This window comes from Accipiter gentilis, chromosome 22 (assembly GCF_929443795.1).
Source record: "Accipiter gentilis chromosome 22, bAccGen1.1, whole genome shotgun sequence".
Lineage (NCBI taxonomy): Eukaryota > Metazoa > Chordata > Aves > Accipitriformes > Accipitridae > Astur > Astur gentilis.
In genome coordinates, this window is record NC_064901.1 from 21060843 (window position 1) to 21078740 (window position 17898).

Here is a 17898-nt window from a genome sequence, read left to right on the forward strand (position 1 = left end):
CCCCTCCACGGGCGCTCCCTTGCGCATACACACACACATAACCTTCCTCCTCCTCCTCCTCCTCGTCCCCACAGCCAGGCCAGCTCCTGCTCTGCCCCGGTGCTCGCCCCATGCCAGCCCCCAGCCAGCAATTCGGCTGGTGAGCCCTGGCTGGGCCAGGGACAAAGTGTTTCTCCCCAGGGACCTGGCACCAAGACCCTCACTCGTGGCAAGGGAGATGCCCCAGCGCAGCGCTGCAGCTTCTCTTCCCAGCAGCTGGAGCGGGGTCTGGCTGAGGAGCTGCCCGGGGTAGCAACGATAGAGGTTTGGGATTTTTTGGGCATGGCATAGAGCAGAGGTGCCCGTGGGAGCCCATTAACCCACGTGGAGCATCCCCCTCCCCGTCGGGCAGAGGGAGCCGTAGGTAGGAGGTGGGTAATCACATCAGCAAAATAAATAAAAATCCCAGCCCAGCCTGGTGTTTTCATTAACGAAAATGAGCCTGTGATGGGACTTAATTTCCAGCCCCTGGGTGATTAGGCTGGAGGACGGAGCCACAGCGAGGGACACGTCTGGGCAGAGCCAGGGCCCAGCCAGATGCAGCCAGGGGCAGCGAGGGACCACGACCCCCTTCCAAGGGGGGGAGCGGGCACGTGGCCTCCCAACCCGGAGTGCGAGGAGAAGAGCTGCCAACACCTCCAGAGAGCAAGCGTTTCCAGCTGCCTTGCTGGAGACGGGGTGTTAAGAGCCACCGTCGCTCGGGTGGGATCTGGCTGAGGTCACTGCAGGAGGCGGGGGGGGGTCTTCAGACACCAGTTTACAGCACCCCTCTCCCCACATTCTGGTTGTATCTTTGCCAGCTGCTGCTCCGTGCAGGTACTTGGCCGTGCCACCCTTACCCAGCTCCTGCAGCCTCCCTTCGTGCATCCGCCTGGGCAGTCGCTCGTGCCAGCGCTGTTCTCTTCCCAGCTCCTGCGGAGTGCCAGCATCCCCCAGGTGCTGCCGCGGAGTGGGATGGCAGGCACTCCCATAAGACAGCAAAAAAACCAATTAGGTTCCCCTTTTGGTACCATAAAGTGGGGAAAAATATATTTTCATAGATTTTTCAGAGCTACGTGAGTGAGAGCAACACATTTTCAGGGCAGATTTTCTATGGAGAGATGTTGCACTCTGATGAGCTGAATTAATTCATAGCCGGTTGAGTACCTGACCCCACATAGGTTTTATCACTGAAATTAAAAAACGCATCATCTCAGTGATGGTATTTCAAGAGAGGATAGTAAGCAGCTGCGGTCTTATTTGTTTGAAGGCTAAAACTATCTTATGAAATTTTACTTATTCCACCTGTTCAGAGCCCGAGACCCCGCCTGGAAACCCGGCAGCATCCCCAACACAGGGGACAAGACAAGACCTCTTCTGCCTCAACTGTGGGGCAGGACAACATCACCCTTGTGGGCAATGCTGCGGGAGGACCCTTACAGCACACAGACCCTGTCCAGTGAGCGCAGAGCAAAGCAAAGCAGTGCTTAACAAAATCCCCGCAGAGAGCTGAAGATGCCAGGAGGGAGGAGCAACCCCTTGGGACCGCAAAGGACTGGTGCCAAACCGGTGAGACTGCAAGTCAGGGACAGGGAAGCTAGCAAGACAGATGCTGTGCTCCTGCAGAGGCCTAAAGGGCTTTTCCAGCTGTTTCCTAAAGGACAGGACCTGTTGCATCTGCATCCATCCCTAGAGCAGTAGCTGCCAACCCCTCGCAGGGACCCAACCAGCACCAGCCCACAGCCTCCATGCAAAAGCCCCCCCAGGTCCCTCCTCACCCCCACCGGTGCTGGGCCAGCCTCCCCACGCCGGGCTCCAGAGCAGAGCCCCTCCATCCCTCACCCCCTCCGTGAATTGAGGCAAACATCCCACTGGCCCAGCCAAAGCGTTACCGCCAGCCTTGAGCTGGGATGCTTCAAATAGCTGCACACTGCGATACAAATTGTACTTTGATGAGGTCCATTAGGCCATCTGGATGGCCTTAAGCAGCCTTGATGAAGATGGAGCAGGGGCTGCTCGAGGCAGGAGGAATCTCGGCCATTTCAGGGCCGTCCGCTGTGCCTTGAGCTGATATTTGGGCAGGCAACGGGGCTGGGGCTGGCAGCATCAGGGTGGGTCTGTGCGGAGCGGGTCTGCCCAAGAGCAGCACTTCAGATGGCCAACGTGTTGTGTCCCACTCTCCCCCCGTGTGGGCAGGACGTGGGTACTCACAGCCCGGCTCCGCTCTCGGCCGGCAGAGCCCGCGAATCTGCAGCACCCTGGGGTGTCCCCGTGGATGGATCCGAACCCTGGTGAGCATCATCTCCAGACCGTCCCGCTCCCAAGAGTCCCATTAACTGTGTGGGAGGCAGCGTTCTTAAGAAGGAAAGCCCATGCTCGCTGATGAGCATAAGATAAATAACACTCCTGAGGGGTGAAAAAAAAAAGAGGAAAAAAAAAAAGAGCAGGAGGAAGTCGCTAGAGAAAATCACCTAGGGGGGTAAAGGCCAAAGGGCAGGGAAGGGAGCAGGGGACAGGAGCCTGGAGAAACTCAGGGCGGAGGAGATGCCCAGTCCTGCTGAGCCACGCAGCAAGGGACTGCAGGCAGCAAGCGCAAGCCGAGACAGCACCAAAGCAGGGAGCAGCACACGGGACCTGGATGGGAATTTCACTCGCTGCCGATTTATCGACTGCTGGTGTCCCCAACCTAGCTTTTTTATGGCACCTCGGAGTCCTGGGGGGGTTTTAGCCGACCTATGCCCCAAGTTTGATTTCCAAAGTAACTTCTAGGCAAGGAGCTCAGCCCCTCCGCAGGATGGGACCCACGGGTGCCGCTTGTCCCCCTGGGACCGAGGCCACCCTGACCTTCGCCTGGCTGCTTGCGGTGTGCAGCCCCGTCTCACTGCTGCGACCTACATTCTGCCTCCCCAAACATACGGCATTGCACTTAACTGCATTAAACCCACAGAGTGCTGTATAGGGCTAATTTCCGATCAGGCTGTCAGGAAGTATTATGTCAAATACCTTACAGGAGCCTAAGCATATTATGCCGACACAGCTACCTTTGTCAACCAAATCTGAGGGCTCATCAAAAAAACAATGCCGGGTTTAGCCATCCTCAGCGCCTCCAGAGCAAACCCATCTCCGGGGCTTCTCCTGGGTCACTGCACCCCAAGCGCTGCCGACCACTCGGCCTGGGGCTGCAGCTCTGCAGGGAACAGCCCAAGCTCCCCTACCAAGAGCCGGTTCCACTACAGAGGAGCTTGCATGACTTTGAAATAAAGGGTTCCTGGAGCGAGATCCTTACTCCCAACCCTGTGAGTGGCTGCGGGAGATGGAGCGGGGTGGGAAAGGCTTGGGTGCAGGGCAGAACTTTGCACCATGTTACTGCTGCCTTTGCACGCTCAGCTCTCCTCCTCCTCCTCCTCCTCGAAGACTGCGCCCCATGGCCCAAGCGCTCTGGGTGTGTTGTAAAACTACCTTGTTCTCCCCAGCGCCGTTTGTCATTGCCGGTCACACCAGGTCCCAGAGCCCAAAAGCTGCTGTTTCATGGCTGTGCTTGCCACCCCCACTCCCCACAACGATGGGGCAGGACCAGCCTCAATCCCTCCCTAAATAATTGTTTTAATTAGCGTTTGCTTTGATGTAGGTGAGCAGGGGGCAGCTAGCAGGGCTTCCTTGGGAACTTTTGCAGCGGGCAGTCAGATAAGCGCAGCCCTCCATACTGCCATAGCACTTAAACGCTTTAATATCAGCCTCCCCGGTGGCTGCCAGTCAGTCTTCATTAGCCCCTTTGAGCCTTTTCTAATGCTGCCTGCGGCCAAAATGGGATGGAGTTTGCAGCACCTGCCCATGCACGGAGCAACAGGCGGGGGGACCCCACGGGTGGGTGCCCACTTTGGTGGGGGTACGACCCTGCCTGGCAGGGAGTGAGCAAATCCGGGGTAATGACCCCCAGGGAAAGGGTAGAGTCGTGGCCGTATGGCCCTGGGGAGGTTTGACAAGTACCCAGGGGAGAGAAGCTGGGTTTGGATACCAACCAGCAAAGCGTGACATAGCCCAGCAAAGGGCTCTGGCTTTCAGCGGTGCCTGGTCAGGAGCCAGCAACCACCACCCTGATAACGGGACCTCGCTCATCGTCCGTCCCCCCCCCCGCCCCAAAACCTGCTGCGAAAACAATCTGCCCATTAAAGTTTCCCTGCGACGGGGTGGCAGAGCCCCACGCGGTGCTCGAGGAGGGACTGGAATCCATCTGCCATCAGAGCCAGCCCCTGATCCTATCGGGATATTACTGTATTATTGAACCGGGGATTGAGGGACAGGCTTTAATAGCTACGATGGTAATCAGGGCTCCACCACTGAACTCCAAGAAGGGCCACGGCTTCGCATGCTTTCCCTGCACCGAGGCAGCAATCGCATGCCACAGAATTCTGGAGGATAAAAATATTTTCATCTCTGCACCAAATTAACGCAGGTTCATACACAAAAGCTGTCAGCGGGGGGCATAAGCCCATGTTTGCTGAGCACCAGCACAGGGCTGATGCTGGCGAGGGACACGGCAAAAGCTCCTGCCTGGGGAACACTCCTCTCCGCCTGGAAATCACCCCAGTTTCTGCAAACCCAGCGCAGCCCCCCGAGCCTGCCACTGCACACAGTCGCAGGGTTGCACTGGAAGGGGCCAGCCCCGCACGCCGGCTCTGCTCCCCCCTGCTCCAGGCAGGGGCAGTTCTGGCAGGGCAGAGGCAGGACAGATGCCTGCCATCTCCAGCAGGTCTCCAACTCTAGGCAACCTGGTCCGGCCTCAAAGACAAAGGAGAATGCACCAACGTAAGGTAGAGCTGGGCACGGACACTTCACGCGTGTTGGTAAGGGATGCTGGAGCGCATTTAACACGCAGCAGTGAGCGCTGGGCAGCACGAGCCCCATTGCACATCAGGAGCTGTCGGCCGAACCCCTATTGCTCCCTTTACCGTCTTCTCCACATCCCCCAATTTACTCACAACAGCATCTACAGAGCCCCACCATAACCTGTCCTGGTCTCCTGTTTTCTCCCAGACGTTCAAAGCTTCCCTCTCCCCCAGCAGCTGCAAGAGGCAGCGCAGACACGAGGACAGCATTTGCCACGTGTGCCTCATGCTCAAAGTGACAGGCACCTAACGTGGAGCTCTGCTGGTCTGCCATTTGTGTGTGGCACAGAGAAAGGGTTTGGGGAAAGCCGTGTACCCACGGCACCTGCGTAGGTGGGAATATTGGCCTGGACATGTAGCTGAGCCTAAGAAATAGAAAGAACCAAGCCTAAATTATCATGACAACTCATGTTTTTGCACAGCTTGCACAGTGGCTGCTATTGACCTCAGCCTCTGTAAAGCTGGAGTTAGGAGCTCAGAGGGTAAAGGTGGAGGGGCAGGGAACCTCGGCAGTTTCCCGAGCTTGGAAAGAGCAGGGACTCCAGAGTCCAACTCCAGCAGCCAAGCTGGAGCAGGGCTGGATGCAAGGACAGAAGGAGAAATCTCGGCGGCTACCAAAACCCACGTGCCAGCCTGGAGCTCCCCATCCTACCGGCCACAGCTGAAGCGAAGGCTCACTGCGGGGGTAGACCCCAGCTGCAGCTCTCCACGCAAGCGGTGGTTTGGTTTCAACATCGGGTCCTCCTGGAGACCTCGGTGTGTGGCTGTCTCTTCCAGTGGTGGCATTTACTCCCTGCCGGGCTCACGTCTCCCACGGCTCACGCCTTCCCTGTCCCACCGAGTTGGGCGAGCCCTGCCCACGCAGTGCTTGGGGACCCCCCCAGTCCCTCCCACGTGGCACCACCGAGCTGGAGGAACCCGGCCTGGATCGATGAGCGAGACCCTGGCCCAGAGACTGGATGCTTAGAGGCGAGCAACAGCATGTTGAGTTTTTTGGATGGGAGGGCAGAGGGGAAGCCTCACGGCGTCCAGCTCCTGGCTGGGAAGGACCTGGTGCCCGGGGCCGGCATCCAGGGCAGGACAGCTCGATCCCCGCCAGCTCGTACCGGTGCTGCGTGCCAGCAACAACCGCTTGAAAGGCAAAACAAACAGGAGCCGAGGGAGCTTCACCGAGAACAGATGAGAGGCGCTTCTGTTCGAGACGCTGTGGGGAAACAAATCCCCGTGCTCGCCGGAGCGCACCGAGGGGGCTGTAACGAGCCTCCTGCCTATTACCGCGGTGGGAGCCACGCAGCGGCAGCAGGGCAGGGAAGAGAAAGGCCTCCGCTCCCGGGGGCGAGGAGAAAGGGGCACCGACATTAATTGGCTGGCAGAGGGTGGCAGCTGGAAAGGAAAGGCTTCCATCACCCCCCCCGGCCCCCTCGTGTGCCGAGGGCCCCCTCCACGCAGAAGCGGCAGCGGCATGACATTTACGTGCTGCGCACCGAGATCCCAATTAGAGGCGGATGGCTCACATGCTGCACGCTTTAATTAATTTGCCTTTTCCTGTTGGTGAAGAGCTTCTCTGACAGATTGGGACTGAGCAGAGAGGGCAGCTGTTCCCTGGCCAGCAGCCCGAGCGGCGGGCGGAGGGGCCGGCTACGGGGCTCGGCTTCGGCACCGGTAATGCCGGAGCGGAGAGACCCCCCCCCCGTGCACCCAGCTGTGACCTGGTCCCTGCCCTCTCCTTCCTGCCCAGCACAACTCCTGGCCATCGGGTAGAGCTGGGGACCCAGCATCACCCAGCTATAGATAGGGTCACGCCACGGACACCCCACGCCAGCCACACGTGGGTACGGCGTGGGACTTCCAGGGGGAGTCAAATGGCGGTGCTGGAGACGGAGCCAGCAAAGGAGAGAGGGCGGAAACCACAGGACTTGGGGACAAGAGGGTCTCACCACTTTGCCGTACCACCCCGCCAGGGTTTCGGCAACGCTCCGTGGCATCCCGGGTCTCCCCTCCGGGCAGCGCTCCCAGCTGGTTTGGTCCCCGGCCCAGGAGTACCAGAGCATTCAGCGGCTGCAGCAGTGCCCGTGCAGGTTAGCGCTGTGAAGGATCCATACAAAGCCCCCCCTTCCAGCACAGCAGCTCCAACCATTACCTCTTCCTGCTGCCCCAGGCTTCTGGCACCTTCTCCTTTCCTAGCTAACCTAAATAATCTTTTATCTTCAGCTGTTCCCCTCCTCTTCCAGCTCATTAGGGCTTTTAGAGAACGCTGGCTCCTACCGAACCCAACCAACCCACCATTAACCTCTTTCCACGCCGAGAATTGGCTGTTACTTCTGACTCCAATTCCCATCTCAAACGGCTTCCATCTCCAGGAGGACTCTACCCCTCACCCTTGAGGTGACTAAGTTTCTTTAATAGCCTCTTGTGAGGGACTTTATCAAAAGCCTTTTGAAAGCTAAATAAAATTCTCTGCACCGTATTTCTCCTTTCCCCAGGATTTTGTTAGCACGTTTAAAGGCTCCTGACAGGCTAAGGCTGAGAAAAGCTTTTGGTTTTTAAGATTATTTCCTGCTCCTACGCAGCAAAGCTCTCATTTTGCCTCCTAAATCGGGCCAGCAAGCATCCACAGCTCTGGTATGGTTTCCTCAGGCAGCTCTTGCTGAATTTCCACATTGCTCCTGGCAGGGTGTTTGCCTCAGCGCTGTGTTATCACACTGCAGCGAGCAGGCAAGCTGTGAGGTTTGGGGAAGGAGCCCTGTGCCGCTGCTGCGCTTGTTCTGGACATGGGCAATTCCACCACCTCCTCCGGTTCTGCACAGGACTCCAGGCCCCAGGTCACTGTGCGGATTCAGGGGTGTTGCTTGAGGGTACAGGTCAGCTCAGCCCTGCCCAAACCAACCAAGGAAGGCTGCTGGGCCAGAACAGGGTGGTCCAAAGCAGAGAGAGAGTTTTGTTCCACAAGAAGCACAGAAGGTGTAAGAAATAAATTGCATTGGGGGGAAAAAAGTGAGCCCGTGGCGTTAAGTGTGCTCAATTTTCCCTCCTGTCCCTCCTCTTCCCACCCACCCAGCTCCCCCCATCAGGTCTCTGGCAGGGACTGAGCTTGGCAGATTCTAGGTCTGAAACTCAAAAAAAAAAAAACCATTGCACTCTCCACAGACAAGCCCACCATCACCGAGAGCACCTGCTTAGTTGTGTGGCCACAGCAGGTCACCTACAAAGCACGTCCAGGGCAGCATCTGAAGATTAAGCCCACCCACACCCGCCCTGCCCGCTGTTCCTGCTTAAAGCCTGTACGAACACAGGAGTCGGGCTGCAGCTGTTACCAGCCTTTGGCCCAGAGCTACAAAGCGGGTTAGGAGAAACAACAAAGCTGCCTGCTCTCGTCAGGCCTCCATCCTTACCTCATCTGGAAGAGTTTCCTCTACAAACCTCGAATGAAAAGCTGCTTTGGAGCTTCAGAGATGTCCCGAGTTGATGCCAAAGACAGCAGCTGTGGTTTGCGCCAGCTCTCACTGGAGCTCACTACCCGCTCTGCCACCGTCTCCGATGGGACAGGTCTGGACCAAGGGCAAGTCCTCAGCAGAGCAGGCTTCAGGCATCTGTACAGCAGCCGGGCCAGAGTGCCCAGCAACAGTGCACGCCAGGCCTTTGAAAATCTGCCAATGCTAGAGTGAGGCATCCCAGAAGACCCTTCTCCAACCATGACGGAAACTTTTCTGTAGGTAGCTTGGCTCTGGCTATGGAAATGGACATCTGTAAATGCTCTGCAACACATCTACCAAGAATGGGCCTCAAGACTCTTCCAGGAATCGTGCAGGGAGAGGGAAGAAGAGATGCCAGGCTGAGCTGAAGCAGAAACAGTTTTTTTCCAGGCTCTGTTATAGTTTGTTTTCAAGCAGAGCAGTAAACAGCTCTGCCTAGACCTGCACAGCCCTGTCTGCCCAAGTCTTCAGCTGAGACATAGCTCCTCTGGCTCCCAAGTGCCAGCACATCCTCAGGCCACCGCACACTGAGGCAATACAGGGATGCATGAAACCTTCCTCCCCACACAAGGGAATCCCATTTTTCAGGCTGCTCTCCTGTCAGATCAGGGATGTGGTTGGTTCAGGGCAGGTTTTAGAGCCTCATTAACACTCTGCAATGAGGCCTGACAGCAGCTGATTTGATTTAAGGTTCATTTCCAGGCTGTGATTTAAGAGAAGATTTGCTTAATGTTCTCTAACAGACTCTTCTGACTGGGAGCTTGAGTGCTGCCTAATGACAGCCTTATTTATTGTTATGTCTTTGCCGCACAGAGTCTAGAGGAGGCGGGCAGGAGCGCAGCAGCTGCGGGCAGGTGCTCAGACAGCAGGGGAAGCATCCATCACTGCAGAGTTGTAACACTGGGGCATGCATTCCTTTATCCAGAACAGCCAAATACTGCACCCCTTTCCTGCTTTAAGAGGTCAGCAAGATAGACCACTCTCTGCTTGCCTAAGAGAGACAGTGCTGCATCTCTACACACCTTTTTAAGCGGGATAGCAGAAACGCTCCCCTTTCTCCCTGATGCAGTACTTGAATGATGGGAATCGCAGAAGTGCCCGCTCATCTCCAGACTGGTTAAAAGGTGATTTGCAATCAAGACTCCCAAATGCTCCTCTGTCTTTCCCAGTTTTGGGCTTCCAACTCAAAGGCTGAGCCTACTTTCCTCCTGGGAAGAGGGTGGTCATCATCTGACATTTGTAAGCTACCTTGAGCTTCTGAGCTGGATGTACTTATCCCAAGGCTGAATAGAGAGACAACCATCACACAAATGAAGACAGTAGGTCAAGCAAGGGTTTGTCATATTTTAATGACATTGATCTTTGGTGTTTCCCTCGTTAGCACTCACGCTCTCCCCGTCCTTCCTCCACAAGCCTGCTAGGGATGGAGAGTTACAAACGAAAAGGAAAATCACATTTGAGACTAAAAACAAAATATCAGAGCCTTGACTTCTCCACTAGAAACTACATGTACAAGGTCAAGATTTCACATGCAACACCTTACATCACAGACTTATACCTCACACCCTGGCCTGGAGCTGAAAGACATTTCCTGCCCCCTGCCAAGGAAGTGTAGCTCAGTCCTGGCACCATGAAACCACTGGGATGGCTCATTCATGTTAATATTGGCACAGCTTAGAACATCCTTGCGTGAACTGCACCCTGACTAGAGAGCAGTAGCCCGTGTCCCTCTACCCATCTATACAGCAGCTCTGCTTAGGTTCCTGCCAAGTACTAAACTAACTCTCTAAAAAGGAAAGATCCCCACCTGTGAGCAGATCCTGAGCCACGCGGGTTTTGGCAAAGCCCAGTTCTTCCTGGAAAAGACCACAGCACAGACAGGACGGGTCTCGGAACACCACACTCTGAGGGGGAAGCAGTGCTGTGCCACAGAGCGGGACTGTGGCCTGGAAGACTCCTCCACTCCAGCAAGGGAGCTGGAGCATCAACGCCCAGGTTTGCCCAGCAGGACTGCCTGTCTCCAGAAGGATGCTGCAAGCCCCCTTCCCTTCCTTCACTCTACTGATCAACCCTTAGGCATAAAAGGGCAGGCAAGAGGAAAGGAAAGAAGCTTTACAAAGGATGACACTGACCGAATTGCAGGGTTAGGGCTGAGCTCAGGGGAACCCATGGGGCTTCAAAATCTGCATGACGTGCAGCCAGTATGGTTCATGCTCCTATTAATTCTTCAGGAGTGGGAATGTTGGAAGTTAAGTACGCTTTCTTCCCCATGGCTTCCCTTGCAGTCCTTATCCCCTCCCACTCACCCAGGATAGAGAAGCCCTCTGAACCACCAGCATCCTGTCAGAGCCACAAGTCCCTACTCTTCCAGCTCCTGGCCAGCTGTGAGGTACAGGTCTCTGCTGAGCAGTACAAGGGTAGCACCAACACACAACTCAATCTCTACCTGTTCCGCGACTCCCCACTGGTGCTGTCATTACTATAGAAGTTGGTACTGTCAGGAAGATGGTTATTATTAGTTAGGTCACTGTATTCAATTGGTCCCTCAGTGTCCATGGAGGACTGGGCCTGCTCTGGCAGGTCCAGATCACCAGCGCTTTGTCCTTCACTCCCGCTAGAGGCTGTCCGCGGGCTCAGGCCATGCTCTGACAGCTGCATAGACTCTGAAAGGATCCGTCCCTCCAGCTCAGCTGCTAGCTGCTGCGAGGTGGACTGCTGTGCTGATGTGCCCTCAACTCCGGTGGACTCTGCACCAGTCTGAGAGCTGCGGTGGATCCGGTGGCTCACAATGATGTTGTTGCCAAAGCCGCCCATGGATGCCATGGTGGTGCTCTGCTCCCGCTGGACCACGGCAGTCATGCCACCTTCTGCCATCAGCCTTTGGATCCTACTCAGGGCATCCTCCCCACTGGCCCCATATTCTGGACCTTCACCTGCAAGAGAAAGCAGAAGCAACTTTGGTGCACAAGACAAACCACAACACCAAGAGAAAGCGTGCTCGGTAAGGTGCATCACACAGGGCGCATGTGCTGGGACAGAAGATGGGTTTTGTTCCAGAGGGAGCCCAACATTTTATTTCCATAACTTTTGGTGAAGCGCCTAACAAAGGCACTGAACCCTGTCATGAAAATCTTGGCCTCTCCCACAGGTATCCCTCACAGCCTTGTATGTCCAAGCCTTGGAGAAGCCGCTCTTATCTAGCCATACAGGTGGGGAAAAAAGAGGAGTCAAAGAGGCAGTGTGTTTTCTCACAGCTGCAGAGACAGTCCAGACAGTCCCACAGGGGCAGGAAGAAAAACCTCAGTTTGCACTGCAATAAACCAAAACATTTCACCATGGTGTTACAGAGTCCTGTGGCCTTTCTTCCTCCACCTGTTTGAGAACATCCCAGGCAGATGACGTGATGGCAATCTCCCCAGTATTAGGGAGGACATAGGCAGCTGGCCAAGAGCAGACAGCAGCTACAGAACACGGTCTGTGCTTCCACATCACCTATGATCAAGGAAAGATCAAGTGTGTAGGCTCCTGTTCCCCTTGACTGATATCTTTTGAGGAATGCAAAAAAACATCTCAAGATCTAGAGTCTTTGTCTATTCTACCTCCAAGGCTCCCCTTCACAGTGAGGTTGTACTGAGCCCTGAGGCAACCATTGTCAGATGCTTTGGTTGCTAAAGATTACTTCTGAAGAACAAAATCTCATAAAAAATAGTCCATGTAGGAGATTCAATCCCCATGGCAGGAAAGTCCAGCCCAGTTCTGTTTCCCAGCATCCTCCTTTTGCTACAAACCCTACCCAGACCATTTGGGGAAAACAATCTGTAATCATAAACTGCTAGAATCATTCCACAGTGGGATCCTGACAGTTCTTATTAAAGAGATAAATCTTACTCCCAGCTCCATGAAGCTACTGCAGTGCTGATTAGGGGAGAGGAGAAAGCCATGAGATCTCCTGGTACCAAGGAAATGAACACAAATGTCAACAAGGCTAGATGTAGGCAGGAGTTAAAACACAATAGAAAACAAAATGCCACACTGACTAGGAAGACAAAACTGCTTGGGGTTGTGGGGTGGAGATCATGTATCCAACATGGGAGCCGGTGTATTCAGCACAGTCGACACTGTGCCACTGTAGAGACTATTTTTAAAAAAAACAAGATAGTTAAAGCTTTTAACATGTTATGCAGTCAGTCAGTGACAGCTTATTCCCTTTCCTCATGGGCTCAGTGGTACTTGCATCAAACACCACCAGCTTCCTCCACCACAGGGTATAGCTAATTTCATCTTCAAGCAAGTCTGCTGACATACTGCCCTTCTCTAAGAAAGACTATAGACATTAAGGGCAAATTTAGTTCTCACAAGTAGAGTAAGTCCCTTTCTGCTAGGAATGTCGTAAGCCTCCTATATCCACTATACATACAGCAATCGCATAGCTCCTTGGTTAGAGTATCAGTAAGACCACAGAGACACCAGTAACCACATGAGAATCTGGAGCAGAGCATAGAGGAGTGAGCAACAATACCCCCTGGGCAGAGCCTGACCCACAACTCTAGCAGAGAAATCCTGTTCAGGATGCGGGTGATGCATGAACTAGGATGTGGTTGATGCATGAACTAGGAACTTGGCTGACCAGCATGAAGACTGAGAACAGAGGCAGCTATTAGACTGGAAACTTTAGTGTGAAAAACATGCATGCCAGGGGATATTGAAGCATTAATCATGAGCAGAACTAAGTGGAAGGTTTGAGAAGCATGGTTTTGGATTCAGTCATCGCTTCCTTCCGAGGGCATAGTCGTAAGCACTTTGTTACCAACCACCTGGCCAGGCCAGAGAGGAAGCTTGAGAAAGCCAAGATGTGCAGCCTGGCTCAGAGACATGCCAGCCAGCCCTATCTACACAAGTTCCGCAAGAGCAGGTACTGTGCCCTTGACAGATCACTTACTATAAACTAGCCCAGTACAGGAGTATTGGTACAGTGAATCAGCAAGGATCCCCAGCCAATGCTCCTCAGCATTAGAAACGTGCTTCACCAGAGGAGTCCATGCAGGCAGAGCACACCACAGCACCGCCTGCTCTTCCCTGCCCCTTAATTACCATGTGCCATGGCTGAATTTCCAGTTGAGGCAGCTGCTTGCTCAGAAAACAGGCAAGGGCTGATGCCACAGCACAAATCAGCAAGTCACGAGCCTTCAGACTACGAGCACAGAGATGCAGCAGTGCTGGAAATTCCAGAAAGAGAGCCCATCAAGGGCCAGAAGTGAGCCTCACCATTCAAGCAGCCAACGAGCACTTCTGCTTTGGGGGTTTGTCCTCCCCTTTCCCCCCTCAGGTTTCGAAAATGACTTTGGCTGACTGGTTCAGAGCAAAGCTTCCCACATGATTTGCCTTGAGCTGAGCTACAGCACAGATTCACATACAGCCCATTTCTACTGCCTGGTGACTCCCACACGCGTTCTTTTACCAGGCTGCCAATGCAGACTACATTAGTACTCAGTGCAAGTGAAATCAGCTAACTTCCATTTGGTGGAGGTTCAGAGTGTGCACACAGGCACTCACCCAAAACAACAGCAACGCCGTAAACCCCCACACCTCAGACTGCTAGAAGTTTCAACTTGCTGCAGTGGCCAAACCCCATTCCTTGCGCCACCAGCTCAACAAAACTGGACAGAGAGAAACCCCATACTCGTGATGCTTTTTTCAGACTCCAAAGGGTTTAGGCATATCTAGAGCATGAACCTGAGCTTTTGCAGGAGTAGGCCAAGTGACAGCACATCTAATTCTCCATACTGAGAAGGCAACTCCTTTTCTCTCATTTTATGCTCAAAACTACATTCTGATATCCCAGGCTCTGTAAGATCCTTTACCTTAAGCTCTCATTCTTCTAAGCCTACCTTCTAGGGTCAGAAAAATAGAAAAACCTCACAGAGCACTACAAACAAAATCTAGAAAACTGAGCTAGCCAGCTCCAGCTCCAGTATGTGAAGTACCAGTCTAAGCGTAACACCTGCCAATTCGTCCTCCACTTAGGCTGTCTCTGTATTAGAATCCATCGCAGAGCAGGAAGCAGTCCTGAGACACAATCTTCATTCTTCTGGACAGGGACACAAGTTCTGTGCCTGACGGGACAGAAAAGCATCACCCATGGTTCACTTCTGCAATACAAGTAAGTTTTAGTGTTGTGTCCATGGTGCTGTGTTCCCACAAACCTCTTCTACTCTAACTGAAGTGACCTTTCCAGAGGTCCAAAACCCCATCTGTCCCAAACACTGGCACAAAATGTTATTCTTTTAAGTAATTATTCCAAAGACCGAGGGATTTCTGTCAATCTAGTTGACTGGCTCCAACATTTAACAAAATACTCCCTAGCTAATCCATCTGTCTTCAGAAGTCCTCTGTCACACTACTCCAACAAGACAAGAATTTGACACAGAAGAATACAAAGGCAAGACATCTGGCAGACTTTCAATGGAGCTGGGCATAAGGCATAAGCATTTCCACTCTTAAATGAAGTGGTCTCTGAAGTAATTACAGGGAGTACAACTTGTTTATCTCTGGGCATGGACACCCGATAAAGAGCAAAGCCCACAGAAGCAAGAATGAGATCAGGCTCCTCTGTGGCTGTGTGATATACTGACATAGCTCTTGAATTTTTTCCTATTTTCAGCTTTTGCCTTTCTAAAATCAGCAGTAGTTAGTAGCCATGCTTGCAAACAAAGCTTCAAAATTACAACTAAGAGTAAGCACTGCAGAGATATCTAAGTCTTCAGAGAACATGGAATAATAGCTCTGAGGTGTGAGCTGACCCACTAATTCGGATGCCCAAAGATAAAAATATCAGCATTTTAAAACGAATTCACTCCTTGCATAAGAATAGGAAACGGAGGGTCACCGCACAGCATAACCAGCTATGAATAATCACATGGCCCTTAGTGCCAGAAATACTACCAGTTACTTTTCTCCCCAGCCAAGCTCAGAAGCATGTTCACACTTCCTTTCTGAGGTAGCTAATCCAAACAACTCCACAGAACTCAGAAAAGACACAACTGCTTTGACTTGTAACAAATTTCTTAGCAATATCTCACGTTGCTGCTGTGTATGAGTGAAACTTATTTTTGTAATGGGAGTTTAAAAGTAGCCCCCATAATTTAAACCCAAGAGAGCTAGGTACTTGGAGTAGCTCACACTGTAAAGGCTTACACAGTACATGCTTCTAGAACTTGATTCTATTTTTTAGGTAGCACTTTTCAGAGGGCTTTAAAGAGAAACCGAAATTTGCAGTTCTATAGGACAGGACATATGACGCACATCTTACATATGGACAGGCAGATGAAAGGCTAAGGGATCTACCCACGTTTCTGCTTGGAGAATGAGAGGCAGATCTGGAAGTCCCTGGTGTCCTGCTTCCCATTTCCACACCAATCGCACAAAAGCCACATCACATCTGACAACAGCACTGCAAGAACATATTCAGCTAACGTAAACCAACATGTTTCTTTTTAGCATTTATGAGGCTCAGCTGGGGACAGGGTATTCCTGTCCATGCAGCCCCCCCCGCCCTGCTGACACACGTTCCTAATGTCTCAGATTAAATAAGTTACATCATCTGCAGACAAGCTGACTCTGCTTATAAGTGCGCCTTAGGCATCCTCAGGATGCTTTGCTTATCCCAGGTAAGTGTCAGTTGCATGTGCTGTTTTTTCACTACTAATAGTCTGAACAGACTGAATCCCACAAACCCAAGCCTTCATTTTACAACTCTTTTCCCTCTCAAAAGTATCTGCTCCAACCTCTGAAAGCAGTTGGACAGGACAGAAATTTGTACTGGCTGGTGAGGAACACTTCAGCCAAATAGGTAAAAAACTATATGGCATGACAGTAGTCAATATGTTGCTCACCCAAAGACAGGCAAAGTAGCAATCCACTGACAGCAAGTCTTCCGATGGCTACAATTCCAGTAGTTACAACACGTGCCTACTTGCACAATGAGCATTGAGCTAGCTATCTGAATTTTAAGCCCCAAAGACAATGCAGGTGATGGGAACCAAGATTACAATTGCCTTTCAATTATTTCCATCAAGTTTTTTTTGAGTGTGGTTTTTTTTTTTTTCTTTTTAAACAACTGGATTACCTGAAAGATGTATTGATTGTACTGTCAATAGCAAGGGGACAGCATGGGTGCACAATCAAACAAGTGTCCTGAAGCTCTGCAAAGGTCGCTTTCCCTCAGCCTGCAGCACCTTTTGCACAGTTGCAGTCCCTGAGAGTTACTGTCACGTGCACCCTACTCCACAGATCCAGCAGCCTGAACATGTGGCAGCCACAGCCTGACCCAGTCTGGACTGGGAATTACAGTTTCTAAAGGTTAAAGCTTTGGGCCATTAAATCTCGTTAGGAATTTTTGTTGGTTTTCAAGCGACACTTAATTTGCAAGTTGAATACAGAACCCTCCCCTATCGTGCCTGTCCATTTGCAAGGCAAAGCGTAGTATAACTCCCAACAGACTGTTTCTAATTAAGAGTGCCTCAAAGTTACAACTCCATCACGATTTCCACTATGTCTGTCAGCTTAAAAGACAGTAGGAGACAGCTGAAACACTGTTTTAGGGATTTCTTGGTACCTCTCCCTAGTTTTCTTTCAACTGTAACTTCCTTTGGTTTATGTGTGGCTTGGGACCAGAGTTCACAAGGCAGCTATCAACTGCTGCAAAACAAAAAGATACAGACATTAGAGAGATTCACTACTAATAAAGTCATCAAATACTCATTCCTCCAAAGGAGGCAGAAAGATAATCAGAACAGCAAAGTCCCCGCAGAGCTTTGCATGAGAAAAGGGAACTATTTATACCCGCACAGAGCTTAATTAGATTTCTGATGCAATTCTGCATACTTTTTTTTTTCTGTACAGTAAGCACATATCTGCAAGAAATGCCCTGAGCCAGAATTCCCCACAACAGGGGGGCTGACAGGACATAGGACAGAAACCCACTCTTGGTGGGTAGCACCAGTCTTCCTTTTACTTCCTTTTTTTTTTTTTTAATATTCAAGAGGTTTCTTTGGTCTTGTTTTGGTTTTTTTTCCCCTCGTGACAAGGTGATAACTAAAACACTTTCCTTTACATTACTCAGAATCGCATCTGATTTATCTATTCTGCTCCTGATAATACTGCTAAGCCTTTACGTAGTGATTTACATCTTCAAAGCCCCATACAAAACACTAATTAATCTTCACAGCCCCTGTACTATGGGAAGATTTATTCCCATTTGGTAGATGATTAATAATTTGCTCTAGGTCACGCACCAAGTTAGTGGTAGCATATTTTTTCCCTTTTTTTTCCCTTCCTGTCCCTGACATCTAGATCCTGCTATTAAGAAACACTGTTTCCTTTTCAACAGGCAAAGAGTTACGGTAGATACAGTGGGCAAATTAACCATTGGAAAAGCAGCACAGCATCTAATCTAGCCTGCCCGAACACGCTGGATGAGCATCACAAGAGTTTATGATGCTGGAAATACAGTAACCTTAATG

The 17898-nt window shown here is 51.9% G+C and overlaps 1 protein-coding gene across 6 annotated transcripts in view; it reads right to left on the bottom strand.

Annotated features, from left to right (window-relative positions):
- Positions 1-9721: 9721 nt before the first annotated feature.
- Positions 9722-17898, bottom strand: part of AMBRA1 (autophagy and beclin 1 regulator 1) — a 135036-nt gene continuing 126859 nt past the window's right edge. For 4 of the 6 annotated variants that reach the window (XM_049825698.1, XM_049825693.1, XM_049825691.1 and 1 more), the window contains one exon: positions 9722-11310. In XM_049825698.1, the coding sequence (XP_049681655.1) occupies positions 10820-11310 (491 nt within the window). In that variant the 3' untranslated portion in view covers positions 9722-10819. The remainder of the gene's footprint in view (positions 11311-17898) is intronic. The other 2 variants (XM_049825695.1, XM_049825697.1) reach the window with 2 other exon arrangements.